The sequence below is a fragment of the Nomascus leucogenys genome, chromosome 14 (genome assembly GCF_006542625.1).
Source record: "Nomascus leucogenys isolate Asia chromosome 14, Asia_NLE_v1, whole genome shotgun sequence".
NCBI classification, from domain to species: domain Eukaryota; kingdom Metazoa; phylum Chordata; class Mammalia; order Primates; family Hylobatidae; genus Nomascus; species Nomascus leucogenys.
In genome coordinates, this window is record NC_044394.1 from 91,334,328 (window position 1) to 91,356,952 (window position 22,625).

General features: G+C 53.6%; 1 protein-coding gene across 5 annotated transcripts in view; it reads left to right on the top strand.

Annotated features, from left to right (window-relative positions):
- MGAT5B (alpha-1,6-mannosylglycoprotein 6-beta-N-acetylglucosaminyltransferase B) overlaps nt 1–22,068 on the top strand; it is an 83,977-nt gene extending 61,909 nt beyond the window's left edge. For all 5 annotated transcript variants that reach the window (XM_030827479.1, XM_030827481.1, XM_030827483.1 and 2 more), the window contains 8 exons: nt 4,532–4,662; nt 5,177–5,182; nt 9,693–9,848; nt 12,111–12,257; nt 12,446–12,562; nt 18,061–18,135; nt 19,499–19,755; nt 20,310–22,068. In XM_030827479.1, coding sequence (XP_030683339.1) covers nt 4,532–4,662; nt 5,177–5,182; nt 9,693–9,848; nt 12,111–12,257; nt 12,446–12,562; nt 18,061–18,135; nt 19,499–19,755; nt 20,310–20,508 — 1,088 coding nt within the window. In that variant the 3' untranslated portion in view covers nt 20,509–22,068. The remainder of the gene's footprint in view (nt 1–4,531; nt 4,663–5,176; nt 5,183–9,692; nt 9,849–12,110; nt 12,258–12,445; nt 12,563–18,060; nt 18,136–19,498; nt 19,756–20,309) is intronic.
- Nucleotides 22,069–22,625: the final 557 nt, after the last annotated feature.

Genomic DNA, 22,625 nt, shown 5'->3' on the forward strand with positions numbered 1-22,625 from the left:
ATCGAGACCATCCTGGCTAACACGGTGAAACCCCGTCTCTACTAAAAATACAAAAAATTAGCCGGGCGAGGTGGCGGGCGCCTGTAGTCCCAGCTATGCGGGAGGCTGAGGCAGGAGAATGGTGTGAACCCCAGGGGGAGGAGCCTGCAGTGAGCCAAGATCGTGCCACTGCACTCCAGCCTGGGTGAAAGAGCGAGACTCCGTCTCAAAAAAAAAAAAAAAAAAAGGGAAGCAGTCAGGCCGGGCACGGTGGCTCACACCTGTAATCCCAGCACTTTGGGAGGCTGAGGCAGGCAGATCATGAGGTCAGAAGTTCGAGACCAGCCTGGCCAACATGGTGAAACCCCCATCTCTACTAAAAATACAAAAATTAGCTGGGTGTGGTTGTGGGTCCTGTAATCCCAGCTACTCAGGAGGCTGAGGCAGGAGAATCACTTGAACCCGGGAAGTGGAGGTTGCAGTGAGCCGAGATCGTGCCACTGCACTCCAGCCTGGGCAACAGAGCGAGATTCTGTCTCGGGGGAAAAAATAATAAAGAAAAAAGAAAAAAAGGAAGGGAAGCAGTCAGAGTGGAGGCTGGTAAGAAGAACATGGAGGATCAGGGCACCGAGGAATGGGGGCTTTTAGCCAAGGTTCCTGAATTCATGTCGGAGGACCACTGAAGGTTCTTCAGCTAGAGAATGTCATGAAGAAATTTATTTATTTATTTATTTATTTATTTATTTATTTTTGAGGCAGAGCCTTACTCTGTCGCTCAGGCTGGAGTGCAGCGGCGCGATCTTGGCTCCCTGCAACCTCCACCTCCTGGGTTCAAGCGATTCTTGTGCATTAGCCTTTGGAGTAGCTGGGACCACAGGCACACGCCACCTAGCCTGGCTAATTTTTGTATTTTTAGTAGAGAGAGGGTTTGACCTTGTTGCCTAGGCTGGTCTCGAACTCCTGAGCTCAGATGATCCACCTGCCTTGGTCTCCCAAATTGCTGGGATTACAGGCGTGAGCCACCGTGCCACTTTGGCCAGCCGGGGAAACATTTTTATTGAGGCGTATTATCCTATCAGACTGCAGGTGGCCAAAGATGATGGAGCAGGGAGGAGGGGGGAGCAGAGATGGGTGAGAGGCTTCTGCAATATCCTGCACCGAGAAAATGAGGACTTGTCCCAGGGTGGAGCCCACTGGATGTGGATTTCCAGACTTGGCAAATTCCTACTCATCCTTCAAAACCTCAAGTCAAATGTCTCCTCTTTTTACCATCACTTTCACTGATCCCCTCATCTCCTACTCCTGGCAGAATGTATTGCCTCTTTACCTCTATTTTTATAATTCTTAAACTGAACTCTGTTAAAGCATATATTGAAGTATGCTGGAGTTATTTGCTTATACATTTCTTTTCTCTGATAGATCATGAGCCACTCAAAAAGGGGCCACTAATTGGTTTATCTTAATCTCTCTGGAGCCAACCTAGGTCCTCAGAGAACATTAATTTATTGGATAAATCGAAGAAAGTGGGGACAAAAGGGAAGAGGGAGGCTGGCCAGTTTTAATGGCACAGAGTCCAGGAAGGAAGTCAGAGCAGGCCTGTCCCCATCTAGCTGGCTCATTTCCCCAGGGAGCTAACTGGGGAGCTGCTGCCTCTCCTGGCCTTACCCTTGCTCTGCCCCAGGAGCTCTTGGCTTAATGGTCCCTGTTATTTTAATTGGTTGCAATACTTCCCTGTCCCCCTCCGACTGGCTTAGCTAACTGTGTTCTAAATCTGTCTCTTCTGGTGGAGTTGGTGGCATGAAGGCAGTTTAGTGAAGGATTCTTCAGCTTCAGAGAGTGGTGGAAACAGGGGAGAGGGCTGGGTAGCAGCCTGGGAGGAGCCAGAGGGGAGGGGAAGATGGTGCCAGACAGGTAAACAGGGTCGGGCAGGGGCTGCTTTGCCTGGCATGGACAGAGCCTCCTGAGATGGGAGAGCTGTCCTGACCCTGACCACCCACAGAAAGAACTCCAGGCCTCCAGGGCTCCTCCTGACCCTCCTGAAACTCTAGAGGAGAGATCGTTTGGTTCTGTAGTTGGATTTTCAGGCCCAAGAATCTGTGAGGTTTGGGGGCACTTACACAGGAAACCATCATCTCTTTTAAGCTGTACCGGATGTTGATTATTACGTCTTGTGGGCCTTGAGGGGTGGGTGGAAATACTACAGTAGATCTACACATTTGATTAAAACATGCATCCCAATTGGAGAAATGTTAAAATGTGGGGGATGTGCATTTGAAATGAAGAAATAGGGTATTTAGAATGAAGGCTGTTGTGGAAATCAAGGCTGGGCGGCTGCTCCCAGCCTCCTCACTCACCATAGCTGCTTCCGTGCAGGAAGTTAGATTAAATATCACTGGATTCAATAAACAATTTATTTGGGATCCTAGCGCGCAGAAGGCAGGGCTCGTGTGCCTTGCAGATTTGCAGCTCTCACGTTCCTCTTACCCCTCCCTGATGGACAGAGCTTTAGCAGTCCCTGCACTCCACGCATGGCCATGGAATTGGAGCGTGAGATCAAACACGTTCCCTGGTCTTGGTGTGTGAGTTCCTGGGGACAAATAAGTCAAATGGCGAGGAAGTCCTGGGGCAATCCCTGCTGTAACAGAGAACTAACTGCCGCAGATGGGGCCACAAAGGGAGGCACAGTCCACCCCAGAGAAGGCTTCTAGGAGGAGGTGTCATGTGAGAGGGTCCCTGAAGGCGGAGTGGAATTTCCTCATCCGAGATAAGGGAGGAGGGCAGTGCAGGCCGAGGACAGCAGCAGGGGCAGCACTTGGAGGTGGGAATGGGAGGCCTTTCTCCTGTCTCATCCATCTTTGTCCAGCATTCATTCAGCCAGCCCAGGCTCTGTTTCAGGTGCTGGTGGCACAGAAGTGAACAAAACAGAACCATTGTCCACAAGGGGCTTTTATTTTAACAATTATTATTATTGTTTTTGGAGATGGAGTCTTGCTCTGTTGCCCAGGCTGGAGTGTAGTGGCGTGATCTCGGCTCACTGAAACCTCCGCCTCCCAGGTTCAAGTGATTCTCGTGCCTCAGTTTCCTGAGTAGCTGGGATAACAGGTGTGCGCCACCACACCCGGTTAATGTTTGTATTTTTAGTAGAGATGGGGTTTTGCCATGTTGGCCAGGCTGGTCTTGAACTCCTGACTTCAGGTGATCCACCTGCCTCAGCCCACCAAAGTGCTGGGATTACAGGCATGAGCCACCACACCTGACCTATTCTGACAATTATACGTGAACAAATAAATATATAGTCTAATGTCTGGTCGGTAAGTGCTGTGATGAAAAATAAAGCTGTTAAGGGGACAATGGGTGACTGGGGTCAGGAGAGACTTCTCACTGGCCCATGAGCACAGTTCTGTATGGAGAGGGGTTGTGTCCAGCAGGGCTCTGGGTGGGCTGGATGGTCAAAGGTGCTGTGGGAGGGAAATGGAGGCAGAGCCTGGTGATTGTCGGGCAGACTTTGGCATATGGGGTTTTGTGTGGAGGAGGAACCTGATGTGACCTAGATTCAAAAGTGTCATTTCAGAGAAAAGACTCTACCAAGAGAGCCACAGGAATGAGGAGGCATTTGTCAGGGTGGTCCCATTGGGAGCTGAGATGGCCTAGGCTGGGATGCAGTCATGGAGAAGGTGGAGAAAGTTCTACCTGGGATGACAGATGCTGCCTATGGGGGCAGGTGGAGGGCAAAAAGATGGGTCAGAAGCTTGGGGCTCCAGGGACTGTGAGAAGGGCAGAGTCCCTGCTAGTCACCCAGGGGCCTCAGCCTCAGTTTCCTTATCTGAAAACAAACAGGGGGACTTGATGACCTCTTAGGCTGCTGCTGCTAGTGCTGCTGTTGCTTCTTCCTTCTTCCTTCTTCCTTCTTTCTTCTTCCTCCTCCTGCCGTCCCTCCTCCTTCTCTTTCTCCTCCTTCTTTTTTCCTCCTCCTCGTCCTCCCCCCCCCCACCTTCTTCGTCTTTGTCTTTGTCTTCGTCTTCTTTGTCTTCTCCTTCTTCTCCTTCTTTCTTCTTCTTACACAGGGTCTCGCTCTGTTGCCCGGGCTGGAGTGCAGTGGTGCAATCATAGCTCACTGCAGCCTTGAACTAGTGGGCTCAAGTGATTCTCCCACCTCAGCCTCTCGAGTGTCTGGGACTATAGGCACGTGCCACCATGCCTGGCTAATTTTTTTATTTTTAAATAGAGACAGGGTCTCACTATGTTGCCCAGGGTGGTCTCGAACTCCTGGGCTCAAGGGATCCTCCCACCTTGGCCTCCCAAAGTGTTGGGATTAGAGGCGTGAGTCACCATGCCAGGCCTAGGTTTCCTTCTGCTCTGATCTTTGTAGCAGTCTCTGGGAAGGGGGTTCGCAGGCCAGGGCACTGATTACACTCTCCCCACCGCACTTCTATGCCCCGCCCTCTTTCCCCCCCTGCCAAAAGAGGACCTCTTGGGTGGGGCAGTCCAGGGAGGCCTGGCGCTGCCATTGGTTGTTTGGTGACCCCATTCCTTCCGCATGCTCGGGCTGCAGCTCACACCCCCGACAACTCCTTCATGGGCTTCGTGTCCGAGGAGCTCAACGAGACGGAGAAGCGGCTCATCAAAGGCGGCAAGGCCAGCAACATGGCCGTGGTGTACGGCAAGGAGGCGAGCATCTGGAAGGTGAGCGCGGCCCCTGCGCGTGGGAAGCACCAGCCTGCCTGGCACAGGCCCCGGCCTGGGTCCCACATCTCCTCCTTCCAGGATGCGGTGCCCACCTCCCGCCCCAGCCCTGCATGCTGGAAGTGTCTCCCATGAACCAGTTGAGGACAAAAAGTTCCTAACTGCTATTTAAAGACACCCAGCCTGCAAGCTGACAGCTTGTCCCCCGGACTCTCCTAATAAATGATTCCTTAATTAAGGACTGTGACTAAATCTTCCACCCTCCCAAGGAACAGATCAATAGACAATATAAGCCCAGCAGGGGCGTCGTCGGTGGGTGGGGGGTGGTCAGGCTAGACTTGGGGGTTCTGTGGGATGAGAGGCAGAGAGAAGCAGGAGAGGCTTAGAGATTAGAACCCCATCTTCAGGGTTGGGGGTCCCCAGAGAGGAGCTGCCTGCATGGGGTGTTGTCTGCGAATCATCACTAACCTGCTGTCTCTCTCTGTTCCCTGTGCTCCCCCTGGCCACGAGGCAGCTCCAGGTATGGAAACCACTTGCCGCCTGCCCCCTCTGCCCTCTGCTCCCTTCCCCTCTCCAGCAGCCGCTCCAGGGGTCTCTCCGTGTGATGTTCCCCTGACTCAGGCTCTCTGGGGCTTGTGGCTCCTGTGGATGGACCAAGGTGGGGAGGAGGGTGACGGGGATAGCAGGGTCCTAGGAGCTGTCTTTCCTGGCTCCTCTGTGATAGGGAGGCAGGTCCCCGGAGGTCAAGGTCCTGCTTGGCATGGCAACAGGGCAGCCCCTGGGCATGAGAGAGACCAGCGTTGGATGGGTTATTACATCAGGCAGGTGGCATGAGGTCAAGGTTAATAATGCAGATACTGATCAGGGGAAGCCCCTGTACCCTACATCAGGCCTGTTACATGATCATTGGATTTAATCACTCTCCCAGCTGTATTGGTTAGGATTAGATCCAGCTGTCGCAGGAAAACCCCCAAATAATCGTGATTTAAACAAGATGGAAGCATCTTTTCTTTCCTGCTTGCGAATTTCAGAGGTCGGGAGGGCTAGTGTGGCATTCTCCGGGGTCTTCTTACCTTGACCCACTGTGTTTAGTTTCCACCCTGGCCTTGCCTCATGATTCAAGATGGCTACAGGCATTCGAGCCATTATATCTGCACCCCAGCCAACAAGGAGAAGGAAGGAGCAGAGCGGGACACCACGTTTCCCACACTGCTCATCAGCTCCATCTTGGCCACAGCTTGCCCACTTCCAGGGGACGCTGGGTGGCGTTATTTCCAGGCAGCTCAGCTCAATGTGCCCAGCCCAGTTCTGGGTTCTATGACTGAGGAAGGAGGAGAGAAGGAGGACTCCAGGGGGATCTCACCGTCTGGCCTGTGTCCACCCAAGAGGCTGCTGTTCACTCAGAGCTTGCTGTGTACCAGGCATTGTGCTAAGGGCTCACGTGCATCTCTTATTTAACCTTCACGCCATGAGGTGGGTGCTGCATGTGATCCCGCCCACTCTACCAGTGAGGACACCAGGGCACAGTGGGTTAGAAGGTGACCCACAGCTAGTAAGCGCCGAGCTGATGTTCCAGCCTCCATCAATCCAAGTCCAGAGCCAGGGGTGCTTGGCCCTGACTCCACAGCCTGTTCGGCATTTTGAAGCCTTGGAGAATGGCAGAGAGAAGGCTTGGAAGCAGGAATCAAGGTCCAGGACCTCTGCTGAGATGTCAGAGGTCGCTGTAGGGTGTGGAGGGGGGCGCTGGGAGGTGAGGCTCCCCATGCTGATTGCCACAGCTGCGGGGAAGCCCGGGAAGCTGTGGGCACTGGGCACTGGAGAAGAGGGCAGAGTCGGAGGATCGTGGAACACACAGGATCTACTTTTATCAGAAAATGCTATTAAGAAACTGGCCCAAGAGAATGAGAGGTTATGAAGTCTGGAAAGAGAAAGGTTTTATCTCTAGTGCTGGAACTTCTGTGATAGCCCGAGGCAATCCTGTTCAGCTAAGAGACCTCAAAGAAGCTGCTTCCAAAAAGAGACATCTTTGCTCTGGTATTTGTAACCAAAGGAAGTCAGAGGTGGCCGGATGGAGAGAAAAATGAAAGCAGCATCCTGGGAGAGATGCCGTCCAGAGTTCAGGGGACCAGGTGGCCGAGAAGCAGAGGAGGAAGGAGGGGAGATGGAAGGTCAGGTCATTTACCATCCTTCCGGGGAGCAGGAGCTGGGGACCCAGGGCAAGGCATTGGGTGATTTTTGTGCTAAGCGGGTCTGTTTTATTCTGCATTCCCCAGAAAGTGGAGCCTGAGGCTAAGGCTTAGGTGCTATTTTAGTAGAGTGTAGTCCCAGGAAGTGAGGGTGAGGGACCAAGGGAATGAAGCAGGAAGAAGGCAAAGGCAGCTAGTTCAGGCCCAGGGCAAACCCACCCTCATCCCTGGGGAGAACATTCCAGGCCCGCAGAGAGTCATCTGGGTGAGCTTGGGTGGAACTTTTCAATCCGTAGGTGGCAACCCATGGATAAATTGTGAAACCAGCTCAGGGAGGCTTGACTTGCCTTTTTGGTTCATGTACAGTTTTTTGTAGAAACCTACGCTTTCATTTCTCCTGGGTAAATGCCTAAGAATATAATGGCTGGTTAACACTGTAGAAGTGTGTTTAACGTTTTTTAAAAAGGTGGTCATGCCATTTTATAGTCCTACCAGCACTGTAGGAGGCTCTCAATTCTTTAACAAATTCATCAATGCTTGGGATGGTCAGTCTTGTAAATTTCAGCCATTCTAGCAGGCACGGAATGGTGTCTTCTTGTGGTTTAAATTGGCATTTTCCTAATGACTAATGATGAAGATATTTTTGTGTGTTTATTTGTCTTCCATATATATATATATATTTTTTTTTTTTGGTGATGTGTCTTTTTAAAAACTTTTGCCCATTGAAAATATTAGGTTTGTATTAGGTTGTTTATTTTCTTACTATGGAGTTGTTAGAGTTCTTTATATATCCTGGATCCAAGTCTCGTATCAAATATATGCTTTATAAATATTTTCTTCCAGTCTGTGGCTTGTCTCTCTCTTTTTAAACATATATATATATATATAATATATATATAAAAATATTTATATATATATATTATATATATATGTAGATAGAGACAGAGAGACAGGGTCTCATTATGTGGCCCATTCTGGTCGCAAACTCCTGGGCTCAAGCGATCCTCCCATCTCAGCCTCTCAAAGTGCTAGGATTACAGGCATGAGCCACTGCACCTGGCCTTGTCTTTCTCTTAACAGTGTCTTTCAGCCAGGAATGGTGGCTCAGGCCTGTAATCTCAGCACTTCGGGAGGCCATGGCAGGGTGGATCCCGAGGTCAGGAGATTGAGACCAGCCTGACTAACAAGGTGAAACCCCGTCTCTACTAAAAATACAAAAAATTAGCCACATGTGGTGGTGTGCGCCTGTAATCCCAGCTACTCAGGAGGCTGAGGCAGGAGAATCGCTTGAACCTGGGAGGCGGAGGTTGCAGCGAGCCAAGATCACACCACTGCACTCCAGCCTGGGTGACAGAGCGAGACTCTGTCTCAAAAACAAACAAACAAACAAACAAAAAGTGTCTTTCAAAGAGAAAAGTTCTTAATTTTAATGAAGTCCAGTGTTTTATGGATTGTGCTTTTGGTGTTGTATTTAAGAAATCTTTGTCTAACGCAAGGTTACAAAGATTTTTTTCCTATTTTTTTTGTATAAGTTTTATAGTTTTAGGTTTTGCATTTAAGTCTGTGATCCATTTTGCATTAACTTTTACATATAATAAGTATAAAGTTCTTTCACTTTTTTGCATATAGATATCATGTTTCATGACCATTTATTGATAAAACCATCCTTCCTCCACTGAAATGTTTTGCACCTTTGTCGAAAATCAATTGACCATACTGTGTGTGGGTCTATTTCTGGAGTCTGTATTCTGTTCCATTGATCTATTTGTCTATCTTGATGCCAGTACCACACTATGTGGATTACTGTAGCTTTATAATAAGTCTTGACATCGGTAATACAAGCCTGCTAACTGTGTTCTTTTTCAAAGTTGTTTTGTCTATTCTAGGTCCTTTGCATTTCCAAATGAGTTTTAGAATTGGCTTGTCAATTTCTACAAAAAAAGCACTGGGGGTTTGATTGGGATATCAATGGTTTTTTTTTTTGAGTTCTGGAAAATGAATATGAAAAATTATAGAGATAATTTAAGATCAAAGATGACTCTATTTTATTCCAGAGAGAATTTACTTTTACTCTTGGCTTGTAGCTGGGGGCCCTAGCAATCTCGGATCACCTTAATCAATATAGTGATTGATACAAAAATGACTCAGGCCCTGCAAGGACTGGTCTAGCTCTGTTTCATCCTTTTTTCTAGGGTAGAATTCTTCTGAGTTCTAATTCCAAATATGGAGCTTCTATCAGAGGTCCGCCTCCTTTGATGAAAGAAGGGATGGACAGATAAGATGGAGGGATGAGAGGATGGATGGGTAGATGGATGGGTGGATGGGTGGATGGGTGAGTGGAGGGATGTGTGAGAGGGATGGATGGATGAATGGATGGATGGGTGGGTGGACGCATAGAGTGATGGGTGGATGGACAAATGGATGTATGGATGGATGGATGGATGGATGGATGGTGGGATGGGATGGATGAGAGAGAGAGATGGATGAATGGACTACAGAGAGCTCCACAGCTCCTCAGAGGAGCTTAGAGGTCATTAGGGGTTCAGCGGAGGCCAAATGGCACCACGTGAATCCATTTAAATGTTGGTCCCCATAGGGTTCCTTTGGAAAGAAAACAGTTTCATGGCTAAAAGTAATCCTGAAGGCTCTGCTCTAGTCCAATCTCTGCAACTGATAGATTTTGAGGGCCAGAGAGGGGAGGGGCCTTTCCCAGTGTCCCACAGCCAGTTAATGGCCAACCTGAGACTGGGTCCACATCTTCTGACTTCCAGACCAAGGGATCTCCTCCACTGACTTTGCCTTCTGTGGTTTGCATGAGGTTCCCATCTCCTCTTCTTTTTCCAGGGGAAGGAGAAGTTCCTGGGCATCCTGAACAAATACATGGAGATCCATGGCACCGTGTACTACGACAGCCAGCGGCCCCCCGAGGTGCCAGCCTTTGTGAAGAACCACGGCCTCTTACCGCAGCCTGAGTTTCAGCAGCTGCTGCGCAAGGCCAAAGTGAGCTCCCATCCCCCGCACCATTCTCACCCTTGCTGGCTGCAGACACTGAGGTCACCACCCATGCATGCCAGGCCCGCCACCACCACTCAGGCCCCTTCCACATGTGGACCTACCCCAGCATGCTCTGCTGCCCTGAGCTCCACATCTGGCCAGAGCCCAGGGGCAGAGATGTGGGTGCCCACCAGGCAGGAGAGGCCCTATAGAGAAAGGGGCCTGGGCAGGGCCAGCAGAGCAGCAGAGCTGTGGCTCAGTGATGGGGAAGTAGAGTTGGGCTGCCCATCCGCCCCCTTGCGGTACCAGTCCAGCCAAGTGGACTTCTAGGTCAGGCCTAGCTTTTGGAGACACTGGGCTGGGGTAGTTGGGTGGGTGGAGAGAGGGGTCCTGGCTAGAGTGCCATTGAGCCACTAGTCCTGAGTGACTGCTTCAGGGGTCCCTGAGCTGTACTCCTGGAGCAGCAGTTGTCACAGTGGGCAAAACCCTGACTGGACCCTGGAGTATCAGCTGAGGCTGGAGAGTCTCCAGCCAGCTTCTAGGCACCCCCTCACCCTCTTTTTTATGAGACAGGGTCTTGCTCTGTTGCCCACGCTGGAGTGCAGTGGTGCAATCAGGGCTCACTGCAACCTTATACTCCTAGGCTCACACAGTCCCCTCACCTCCGCCTCCCGAGTAGCTGGGACTATTGGCATACACCACCACACATGGCTAATTTTAAAATTTTTTGTAGAGATGGTGTCTTCCTACGTTGCCCAGGCTGGTGTCAAACTCCTGGGCTCAAGCGACCCTACCACCTCAGCCTCTCAAAGTGTTGGGATTACAGATGTGAGCCACTGCACCTGGCCCCAGGCCCTCCCTTGATCTCACCATAGCTTCTTTCCCAAGGCATCTTGGATGTGTGTGTGTGTGTGTGTGTGTGTGTGTGTGTGTTTTGGGGGCAGTGGAGATGCTCGTGTGTAGTGAATAACCTGAACAACCTCACAGAACAGCCCTAGATTCAGAATCATTTAAGTGCCTTCCAGGCCAGCCCTGTGCGCTCCTAGCACAAGTTACTTAAAAAATAATAATTTTGGCCAGGTGCGGTGGCTCGCGCCTATAATCCCAACACTTTGGGAGGCTGAGGTGGGTGGATCACAAGGTTAGGATATCGAGGCCATCCTGGCCAACATGGTGAAACCCTGTCTCTACTAAAATACAAACAAACAAACAAACAAACAAAAAATTAGCCAGATGTGGTGGTGGGCGCCTGTGGTCCCGGCTACTCAGGAGGGTGAGGCAGGGGAATTGCTTGAAGCCGGGAGGCAGAGGTTGCAGTGAGATGAGATGGTGCCACTGCACTCCAGCCTGGTGACAGAGCAAGACTCCGTCTCAAAAAAAAAAAAATTTTCAACTTTTATTTTAGGTTTAAGGGGTACATATGCAGGCTTGGTACCTGGGTATATTGCATAATGCTGAGGTTTGGGATATGAAGGGTCTTGTCACCCAGGTAGTGAGGATAGTACCCAGTAGTTAATTCTTCCGTCTTTACCCCCTTCCTCCTCCCCAATCCAGGAGTCCCCAGTGTCTATTGTTGCCATCCTTATGCCCATGGGTACCCAATGTTTAGCTCCCACTTATAAGTGAGAATTTGTGGTATTTGGTTTCTGTTCCAGCTTTAGTTCGCTTAGGGTATTGGCCTCCTGCTGTATCCATATTGCTGAAAAGGACATGATTTTGTTCTTTTTTTTATGTCTGCATAGTATCTTATGGTGTCTATGTACCATATTTTCTTTATCCAAGCCACCGTTGATAGGCACCTGCGTTGGTCCCATGTCTTTGCTATTGTAAATAGCCTCACACAAGTTAGGTGCTGAATAAATGTTTTTGGGATGAGTGAGTGAGGTTCCTGGAGGTCTCTCGTAGGTGCAGGCCTGCAGCTTTCTTGGCCTGAAACCCTTGTTCTTTTCTTCCTCCCTCCAGAATCATAAATCATAGCCTGATAGAGCAAGAAGAGACCATTGATAATACCTAATTAGACCCCCTTATTTCACAAATGGGGAAACTGAGGCCCAGAGAGGGGAAGTGCTTGCCCGTGGCACAAGATGTTCTGGGCTGGCTTTTCCAGCCCTGTTATAGCTCAGATAACAGGCTGAGCAAAAATAATCGCTCCAGGCCCAGCTGCCTCCTGTGAATATCCCGAAGCCTAACCTTGTCCCCGGCATCCTGGGGCTTACTGGGCTGTGGCGGCCCAGCCCTTCCTGATCACTGCGCCCCTTGACTCTGCAGCTCTTCATCGGGTTTGGCTTCCCCTACGAGGGCCCCGCCCCACTGGAGGCCATCGCCAATGGCTGCATCTTCCTGCAGTCCCGCTTCAGCCCACCCCACAGCTCCCTCAACCACGAGTTCTTCCGAGGCAAGCCCACCTCCAGAGAGGTGAGTGGAAAGCAAAAGCATCCTGGTCCCTGATCAGGAGGGGCTGGGACAGAGACCCTGCCGGTCCTGGAAGAGGCAGACTGAGATGTGGGGCAAAAGGAGATAGGACAAGTGGATGGGGTACCTTCCTTTGTCCCTGTCCCACTGGCAGGCACAGGGGGCAGCTGCGATCTCTGTACCCGTGCCAGGTGTTCTCCCAGCATCCCTACGCGGAGAACTTCATCGGCAAGCCCCACGTGTGGACAGTGGACTACAACAACTCAGAGGAGTTTGAAGCAGCCATCAAGGCCATCATGAGAACTCAGGTGAGAGCAGCCACATGCAGCTGAGACCACCACTAGTCCGCATTGCTGGTCTTCACTCTGATTAGAAAACGGTGCCCCTCTGGGTGAGTTCAGACTTGCAGGCCTGGGTTGGCAAAGGTGTCCATCCCTCCCCTGGTCAGACACTGCCCTGAGCCAGGGCATGTGGATTGGAGAATGGAATGGGGGACCCCATTCATCTACTCAGGTGTGATGTGTGGGGAATGCCTTTGTGCAGTGAGCAACCTGCACAACCTTACATGGCAGCCCTGGATCTCAAATTGCTTATGGAGCACTTTTGAGGGCCAGGTGCTAAGTGAATGTTTTCACGATGAATGTGTGGAGGTTCTTTAAACTGCTGCAGGTGTGGGTTTGCAGCCTTTACACAGCACATTTCAACATATAATGTGCACACAGACCATCTGTTAAATGCGGGGCAACGCTTTGAGTAGCAAGGGGGTAGGACACCCTGGGTCTCCAGTGAACGTGGGTGCTGGTATGTGTAGGTGCACATGTGTGGGCGGGGTGAGAGTGAGGAGGGGCTTGTGCCTGATGCTCATCTCCACAGTGGACATGTTTGTGGCTTTTGATCGTGCCTTGTGCTTGGCTGGTTCCTTCATTCTGGGGAGGCTCAGACCCAGTGAACGAGAGAGCCTCCTCTCACTATGGTTCTCCTGGATCCCCTTCTTGCTAAAGCTCAGATAACAGGCTGAGCAAAAATAATCGCTCCAGGCCGGGCGTGGTGGCTCCCGCCTGTAATCTAGCACTTTGGGAGGCCGAGGCGGGCACATCACTTGAGGCCAGGAGTTTGAGAGCAGCCTGGCCAACATGGCAGGTTTCTCAAAGTCAGAGACTGTCTGAGATTGGATTCCTCCAGGAAGTAACATGAAAACAGGGATTTTAGCAGTAGCTTATTTGGGAGGCAACCCCAGGAAGCAGGCACAGAGGTGCCAGGTGAGGCAAGGTGTGTATCAGCAGGTGGCACCTGGAGCTTATCACCACGGGGGCGTCTGCAAGATGGGGTAGGTCACATCCCAGAGCTGTCCTGCCCGAGGGGAAAGAGGCTAGGGTAGTATCCTCCTCTTCCCATCCATCTGTGGCTGAGGGTGGCGCCTGGGATGCCGGTTCCTGACACTTTTGGCCTGCACACGGATGGGCTCAGCAGGCCAGAGACAGCCCTGAGGTGGAGTCACAGGTGACTGAGGGTGGGGCGCTGATGGCCCTGCTGCAGGGAGAGGTTGTGTGACCTTGTAATGCTGGATAATAGCAAAGCACCAGCCTAGACAGAGTGGGAGGGATAAAAACTCCCTTGCTAGCTCTCAACCCAGTGTTGTTCCCTGTCCTGGGCTGGTGGCTTAAGTTCTGGCAAGGCCTTATTGAACAAAAGCAACTAGAGGCCAGGTGCAGGGGCTCACACCTGTAATCCCTGCACTTTGGGAGGCTAAAGTGGGCGGATCACTTGAGGCCAGGAGTTTGAGACCAGCCTGGCCAACATGGTGAAACCCCATCTCTACTAAAAATCCAAAAAAAAAAAAGAAAATTTAGACCCGCGTGGTGGCACACGACTGTGATCCCAACTACTCAGGAGGCTGAGGCAGGAGAATCGCTTGAACCTGGGAGGTGGAGGTTACGGTGAGCCGAGATCATGCCACTGCACTCCAGCCTGGGTGACAGAGCGAGACTCCATCTCAAAAAATTTTTAAAAAGATAAATAGGAACTTGGCCCCTTGGCCACGCCCTAGGAAGAGGGCCAGGTATTTGACTGGTACCAGCTTATAGGCTTAAATGGGGCTAGAAATAGCAGTGCCAGGAAGGAGGCCTTAGGTAGAGACAGACCTCAGTGCATAGGAAAGAAGAGTGAAGGGGGTTAACTGATTAATTTCACTGCTGGAAACTGACCAACCCCAGCCCCCTGCATGGGGAAGCTGGTAACAAGGTGTACAGGTAGGGAAGGGGGCTCCTGTCACCCCACAATCTCCTCCAGCTCCTTCTCCCCACTTCTCCACCCACCTCCCTCTGCTCTCCTCCCTCTCCCCTCCCCTTGCAAACCAATCCTCCAAGGCTTCTCCTGCAGAGGGGCTCAGGCAAGGCTGGGGAGGGGGCTACATAGACTTTTCCAACATGGGGAGCAGGGTTTGGCCCAACCTCCAAGACACATTGTTAAGCTGAAAGAGTGAGACACTCCACCCTGTGGATAACCTGCCCCCCGGAGGCCCAGAAAGCGGGGTCGGGGGAGGGCTGTGTGCGTGAAGGGGCTGGGATAGTCGCGGGTATTTCTGGTTGGACACACAAGAAATTGATAACTGGAGGAAGGACTGAGTGTCTGGGGTGAGAGGAAACTTCCCTTTCATTGCTTTCCTGTTTGATTTTTTTTTTTTTTTTACGTGAACATCTGTTTAATTTGGTTAATTAGTTAATTAAAAAATTACAATTACAAAAGGATTAAGGAAGCAAGGTATTGCAAATCTGACCAGCTGAGATTTGTGCTGGGCCCCAAACCAGCTGAGGCCCCTCTGCCTTCAGACCCCTCCCTTCTGTGGGCCCCACCCCTCCACATAACAGTTCACCCCCTCTTAGCTCACAGCAGCTCAGAAATGTTTATGTGCCCAAGAGTCACCCGGGGGGAGGGCCTTAAATGCAGATTCTCGAGCCCATCCCACACCTTCCCATTTAATAGGACCCAGCTTTGCGTGGGAATCTGCATTTTAAACAAGAACTCTGGGTAATTCTAATAATCCCATTTTATTATTTTTTTAAAATTTTCTTTTTATATTATTTGAATAGAGATGGGGTGGGGGTCTCACTTTGTTGCCCAGGCCAGTCTCAAACTCCTGGGCACAAGCGATCCTCCCGCCTCAGCCTCCCAAAGTGCTGGGATTACAGGCATGAGCCACCATGCCCGGCCTAATAATTCTATTTTAGAAAACAGATTTAGGGACAGCTGGTGGAGGCTGAGAGCAAATGAGGGCTGCCATCATGGGGAGTGGCTTGTTCGGCAAGTCATGTGGCCTTTTACAGGGAGAGGGAGGGAGGAGCGGCCAGGATGGGGAGGAAGAGGTGAGAAGAAGAGGTGAGAAGAGGGAGGTCTAAGACACAGCTAGCCGGCCCCCGGCCTGACAGCCATGGAAAACCAGGGCCCGGCATCTCTTCTTTGTCTCTGCACCTCCCCGGGTTTGCCTGTGGGCATCTCTGTGTCCAAAGCAAGGCCATTCAAGGTGACACCAACACTGGCCTCCGCTGTACCCCTCCCTGCTGTCATTCCCACAGGCCAGCATTTCCCAGGCAGGATCAGCACCTGTCACTCTGTCAAGACTGATTAGGGCGCATACCTGTAATTAGACCTAATGGGGGTAATTTCCAGGCCAGGCAGGCGGAACGTCGTCCTTGGCTGTGAGTGTTCTCTTCACGCAGGGACCTTTGAATTACCTTGTGACAAGGGCTTCAGATACAGGAGCGAGAGTAACTGAGATTTGCTGTCACGGAGCCGGGGAGCGGCATTTGGAGAGGAAAGCTCTTCTCTGGGAAGTTTTATTTATAACCTGGGAGTGAAGCCTTGTCCCCGCAAGACCCCCAGAAGTGTGTGGGGCTCAGAGGCTCCCAGGACTTCGTCATGAGTGTTTAGGGAACCAGCTGGGGCAGCAACTGTCTGCCAGGGTCTTCTTGGGCCATCGGCTCAGGAATGAGAGCAGGTTGGGACAGGGTTGTGCAGAGCACGGGGCTGTGCAGGCTGGGCTGAGGATGGGACCGGCAGATTCTCCGGGACTTCAGAGTTGCTCCAGCGTCGAGAATAACCACACACAGTGCCGGGGGACGTCAGTGCTGGGGCAATGTCCGGCTTCAAGGACATCAGTGACTGCCGCTTCCCTGGGACCCTTGAGTGTCAGGGATGTCCCCTTGGCCAGAGGCCCCAGGACGGGTCTCCTAAGAAGTGGGGTACACAGAAAGCAGGACCGAACTTGGGGCAGCTGGACTTTCTACCACCACCCAGCGCTGATGAGGAAGAAAGGAGGTGGTTGCAGGCTTGAGTCAAACAGTTAGATTTCACCCACTGGCTAAAGACAGGAAAGCGGCTCATTGGGAGATGGACTGGGCCAGGTCAGGTGCCACCAGGCATGTTGGAGTGGGGAGGTTGAAGGCTAAAACAGACCTTTCTCTGAGTCTGGGATGGCTCCTTCCTGGGTCCTGACCGCTGCCCCTGCCCTTCCAGGCCAGTGATTTTCTCCACGGTGGCTCTGTGCTGGGCCTGAGAAGGTTAATGGAACAGGAAGGGGTTGGTTGGTTAAGAAGTTGGGGGGAGGCAGGAGTACCCCCTTACTCCTCTGTCACCTCTTCCCTCCATTCCCCTGGCTTCTTGGACCCCAGCTTCTGCATGCATCTGCCCACAGGACAGGTTGCTGTGTGACTATTAGATATTTATTTATTTATTTATTTTTGAGACAGAGTCTCGCTCTGTTGCCCAGGCTGGAGTGCAATGGTGCAGTCTCGGCTCACTGTAACCTCCACCTCCCAGGTTCAAGCGATTCTCCTGCCTCAGCCTCCCAAGTAGCTGGGATTACAGGCACCCGCCACCATGCCCAGCTAATTTTCTTGCATTTTTAGTGGAGCCGGGTTTCACCATGTTGGCCAGGCTGGTCTTGAACTCCTGACCTCAGGCGATCCGCCCACCTCGGCCTTCCAAAGTGCTGGAATTACAGGCATGAGCCACCGTGCCCGGCCAACTATTAGATATTTAGACAGACAGCCTGTGGCCTCTGCTTGGGGGTTTGTGCCTGTGGGGGCAGGGTACTTTACAAATGTCATCTCGTTCCCGCCAACTGGGAGATGCCCCTGTGTTCCTCTACATGAATGTCCCATGTCTTGGGCAGGATACAGGCAGAGCTGGGGATGCCTTTTCATTCCATGGCTATTTCCTGAGCACCCACTGTATGCCAGGCACTGTGCCAGGCACCGGGGATTCAGTGTGAACAAGCCATAGTCCCCACCCTCAAGGGGTCCGTAAGTTCACGAGAGACATGAGGAATACACAGGAGACAATGACACAGGGGCTCATTCTGTGCTGGGGGAGTCTGGGGTGCTGGAAGTCACCAAGGAAAGTGTTCCTGTCACAGGAGTGGGGGTGGGGCTCAGGGAACGCTCCCTGGAGCAGGTGATGCCTAAGAGGGTGGGTGGGCTGTGGGAAGAGGAGGTGTTAAAGCCCAGGGGGGGACAGAGCACTGAGCTTTATCCTCTGTGCAGTTGGGACCGGGACCTGGGAGGGGGTGGGGAGGGATGAGGCTGGGCCCCGTGGGTCCCGAGCCTGAGTCCCGGAGGGCCACTGGAGGGTGTGCAGGGAACAGGGACTCTGAGCTGGTGGAAGGGCCAGGTGGATGGGGTGGTCAGCTCCCTGGGTGTGGCACAGGATGTGAGAGCCCACCAGACCTCCACCCCCAATGCCGAGCATGGCAGGGCCCCCGACAGCTGGGCCTTCTCCCGCCCCATGTGTCTGCCCATCCCTCCCACAGGTCGACCCCTACCTACCCTACGAGTACACCTGCGAGGGGATGCTGGAGCGGATCCACGCCTACATCCAGCACCAGGTCGGTGAGCCCTCTGGTCTCTGCCCCAGATCCTGTCAGACCAGAGGAGGGGGCTGAGCCAGCTTCATTGTCTGCCCAGGGCCCTGCACCCCTGAAACTGTCCAGCTCCCTGCTCCCTCCTCCAGCCTGTCCAATCTCTTTCCCAGAGTTCCCTCAGGGCTGGAGACAGGCAGGCCTGACTGCAGGCCTGGAAAGCAGCACGCTCCAGGCACTCCTGCCGTCTGGGCCCAGCCTTAGAGCCCAACTCCACAGCACTAACAGAAACACAAAGACTTTCATTCTTAGAAAACAGTGGTTCGAAAGTCTGCTAACTGATTGGGATTTGGCAACTGAATGGGAAGTGAAGATCCCCGGACTTCCTGCCCACCCACTAAGGATGGCAGTGAGACCGGAATGGGAGGTTAGGATCTCTGCCTTGAGAAACCAGGGGACAGCCCCATGGTTTCAAAAGCTCGGCCACCCCAGCCCCCGAGGGAGCACCCAGGCAGGCAGCTGTCCCAGGAGTACACTCCTTTCTCCTCCCACGGGTGCTCAGAGGGCCTGGAAGTCGTGGGTGAGGAGGAGGGCGTGTCCTGTCCCTGGGGAGTCCTGGCCCCCCGCTGCATCCTGGCGGATCTGAGCCACCGTGAGGGCTGCAGGTGGCCCAGATGGAGCGTGGCTCTTCAGGCTCCGGGTCTCCAGGGTGATGCCCGGGGTGGGCCTTGGGCTCAGGGCCCTGGGGCAGGTGGCTGTATGGCTGTGAGAAATTTCCACGGATAGTGCGTGACCTCCCTTTCCATCTCGTTGGCCCCACCGATGTTAGGGCCGAGAGAGTCTGGTTCTCCCCTGTCCCTTTACAGATGGGAATACTGAGGCCCCCAGAAGGGAGAGCGTATTCAGGTGAGGGGGTGAGAGTCAGGGCTGTGGCCAGAACCCAAGACTGAACCCAGACTGGAAGCTCACAGAAAAGCATTCGTGGGGCCCTCCAGCCCCTGGAGAGCCTCACGGCCAGCCTGGGGCCCTGTCCCCATGGAGGGCAGGGCTCGTGGGCCCCAGGGTAGGAACCCCAGCCTGACCTGAGCATCGAGGCAGCTCCAGGGCACACAGGATGCAGAGGGCTCTGAATCCAAGTCCTGTTCTGCCGTCCAACCCCAAGGCCCTGGGCAGGTGCCGTGACCTCTGAGCCTCCGTAATTCCTGTAAGCGATCTGGAGACACAAGTGTCCGTGAGAAGTAAATGAAATAATGCAGGTAAAGCTACCTGGTATTCAGTAAGCGCCCAGTAGTGGTGGCTCGTACTGGCACGGCAGGGTCACACCTTCAGGTGTCTCCCAGGCACACCTGGGTTGCATTTCCCCACCCTAACACTGCTCTCCTCCTTGCAGGACTTCTGCATAGCTCCAGGCCCTGCCCTACCAGAGGCCCACGCCCCGAAGAGCCCCTTTGTCCTGGCCCCCAGTGCCACCCACCTTGAGTGGGCTCGGAACGCCAGCTCGGCTCCTGGGGCCTGGCCCCCCGCGCACTCCCTGCGGGCCTGGCTGGCCGTGCCTGGGAGGGCCTGCACCGACACCTGCCTGGACCACGGGCTAATCTGTGAGCCCTCCTTCTTCCCCTTCCTCAACAGCCAGGACGCCTTCCTCAAGTGAGTGTTCCCCCACCCTCCCCACCCAGCCGCTATCCTCGCTGGCCCAGCCGCGCTCACTGAGAGCTCTCACGCCCAGAACTGGCCCTCAGCCCTGCCGGTGTGGGGGGATGTCATGCTTTCCATTGAGTCAGGAAGGATCCAGAAGAGATCCTCCAGGCCATTATCCAGGTCATTGCTGCCCTACTCTTGGCCAAGCCCTAAACTACCAGGGAAAGCTCCTTCCAGTGCCTGCCCTCTTCCACCCACTCAGCCCCCTGCCCAGCCTGTTTGGGCATCGTCCTGTCCCAGACCATGAAAGCTGTCCCGGGTGCTCCTCCTACTGGGTCTGCCTGGGTCCCCAGCCCCTCCAGGTCAGGCCCCTCTCTTCTCCAGGGGTCCCTGGACAGCAGGTGGGATAAAGGAGCCGTAACACATCTCCTTACCCAGGCTGGGATGGGATGGGCCAGAGAAGGGGAGCAGGCAGGACTAGGCTGGGGGCAGCCCCTACCCCGCCCCAGCTGTTCTGCCCAAGTGACCAGCGCTGAGTGATGGTGCTGTGTGGTGCCTGCCAGGCTGCAGGTGCCCTGTGACAGCACCGAGTCGGAGATGAACCACCTGTACCCGGCCTTCGCCCAGCCTGGCCAGGAGTGCTACCTGCAGAAGGAGCCTCTGCTCTTCAGCTGCGCTGGCTCCAACACCAAGTACCACCGGCTCTGCCCCTGCCGCGACTTCCGCAAGGGCCAGGTGGCCTTGTGCCAGGGCTGTCTGTGAGTCCACCTCTGCCGCCCTGCCTGGCACCCACGCTGGCTCTCTCCTGCCACAGGAGAAAGCACCAGCAGGTTCTGAGCTCTGGCTGCTTGTCCTCCTCGCAACCCCTCCAGGCCGGAGCTTCCTTCCTTAGCCGGGAAGGTGGCAGAGGAGAGCCGTGCACAGGAATAGGAGGAGGCAGCATGCCGAGCCCCTGGGACCTCCCAGGCAGGCCCCTGGTTCTCTCCTGGGGACTCACGGCAGCATCATGGCCAAGCAGATGTCGGACTGCTCAGAGTCCGCGTGGCCCAAGAGCAGGTGGTCGGAGGCCCCTGGCTTTGTGCAAGGCCAGATCTGGGCCAGGTGGCGAAAGGGGCCCAGTCATTCTTGGGCCCAGGATGGGGCCTCTAGACTTGCAAGGGAGAGGAGCAGGGACCAGGCTGCCCCACGGTCCCTGAAGGGTCCAAGGAGGGGCCCTCCCCATGGCCCTGGAGAGCGGGCCTGGGTGGTACCTGCTGCAGGCAGGGAAACTGGGGGCTCACCCTTCTCCTGTGAGGGGAGCCAGGCACACAGGGCCCACTGGTGTTTGGGATGTGGACAGAGGGGCAGGGGGCTGGGAGAAGGCTAAGCCGAGGGGTCCTGTTTGTGCCTGCCCTTAGTCCCTTCCCTCCCGATTTCCCGATTCCCCCACCTCCCTCTACACTTGAGGACCACAGTTGGGGGTGTAGGGACCACCCAGACCCTGGTTGAATTGTTTCTCTCTCCTGCTTGTTCCAACCCTTTTCACTCGGAGCTTGTCCCAAAACCTATCCTGGCATGACCTGTGACTCCAGATGGTGGATTTGTTCCAAATCCTCAATCCCTACCCCCTCCAAGGGGCAGGTTTCCATTCCAGCCTCAGAGATCAGGCTCTGGGACCCCCACCCGGGGGTGGCCTTCATGCACCAGGCACTTCCTCAGGTGCTGCTGACTCCCCCACTCCGCAGACATCCCAAGCCCCCCTTTGCAGACAAGGGCTTGGGATGGAGCCTCAGCCCCATGGTACACCCTGCCCAGTTTCCAGTTGCCCTGTCCACTTACCCCAGGTAGCCCCCAACCTCATCAGTGCCGAGTCCTCTTCCCTACCTCCAGCTTCCTCCAGCCTCAAACTGCCTCCAGATCTAGCCGTCCTTCTCCGAGTCGCATGCCTGCCCCAGGATGCCCCCTTCCCCTCCCCCCATGCCCAGAACCCCGTCTGCCTCAGCAGGTGGGGCCTTCAGAACACTGCCACCCACCCAGTTTTATAATCCCGCTCCCTCTCCAGGCAACCCCACCCACCAACCTAGGCCTGCTCCTCCGCCCTTCCCAGGAGGCAGCCCCGGGATGCTGAGAGTTGGTGGAGGGGCCAGGCTGGACACTTCCCATGGGAGTCCCCTCCAGACCTGGCTGGCCCCTGCAGCCACAGAAACCACAATGGCAAAAAATCTCATTGGTTCCCAAGGACTAACCTGTGGGGGAAAGCAATAGAGACACTCTTTTTCTCTCTTTTTTTAAAGATTTATTTCTTGAAATAAATATTTTATTGGGATGTGAGATGCGGAAGAGGAACTGTGCTGATTCTCGTCTTTTCCTGCGGCATCCAGAGCTCGCTCAGGGTGGATGGCAGATAGCTGAGGTCCCCAGGTTCTGCTCCATGTCACTCGGAGCACATGGGGTGCTCAGGTCTGCAGAGCTGGGTGCTGTCTGCTTCAAACCGCCCAAAGGAAGTCCCTGCTGGTGGCAGTGACCCAGGGTCATCTCCTGGCTGCCCCAGAGCTGTGACTGCAGGCACCCTGACAAGCAGTGGTGAACTCAGTCATGTTCACCTCAGGCTGGCCTCTGCCTACCTCCAGCTGGCTGTGACAGTGGCCGCACGAGGTCAGAGAACACAAATCCATTTTGATAAGAGCCTGAGCCACATAATGAGAGAATGAGCCAGTGTTTACCGCCTCAGGCACTGGGCTGAGAGTTTGTCCCATGCTTGAGTTGTCGTTTCATGTACTCAGCTACCCTAGCAGGTAAGTACCATTATGTTAATATTTCCGTTTTACAGCGAGAGGCACAGAGAGTTCAAGTAACTTGCCCAAGGTCACACAGCCTGTAAGCAGGGAGGCGGGATTTGC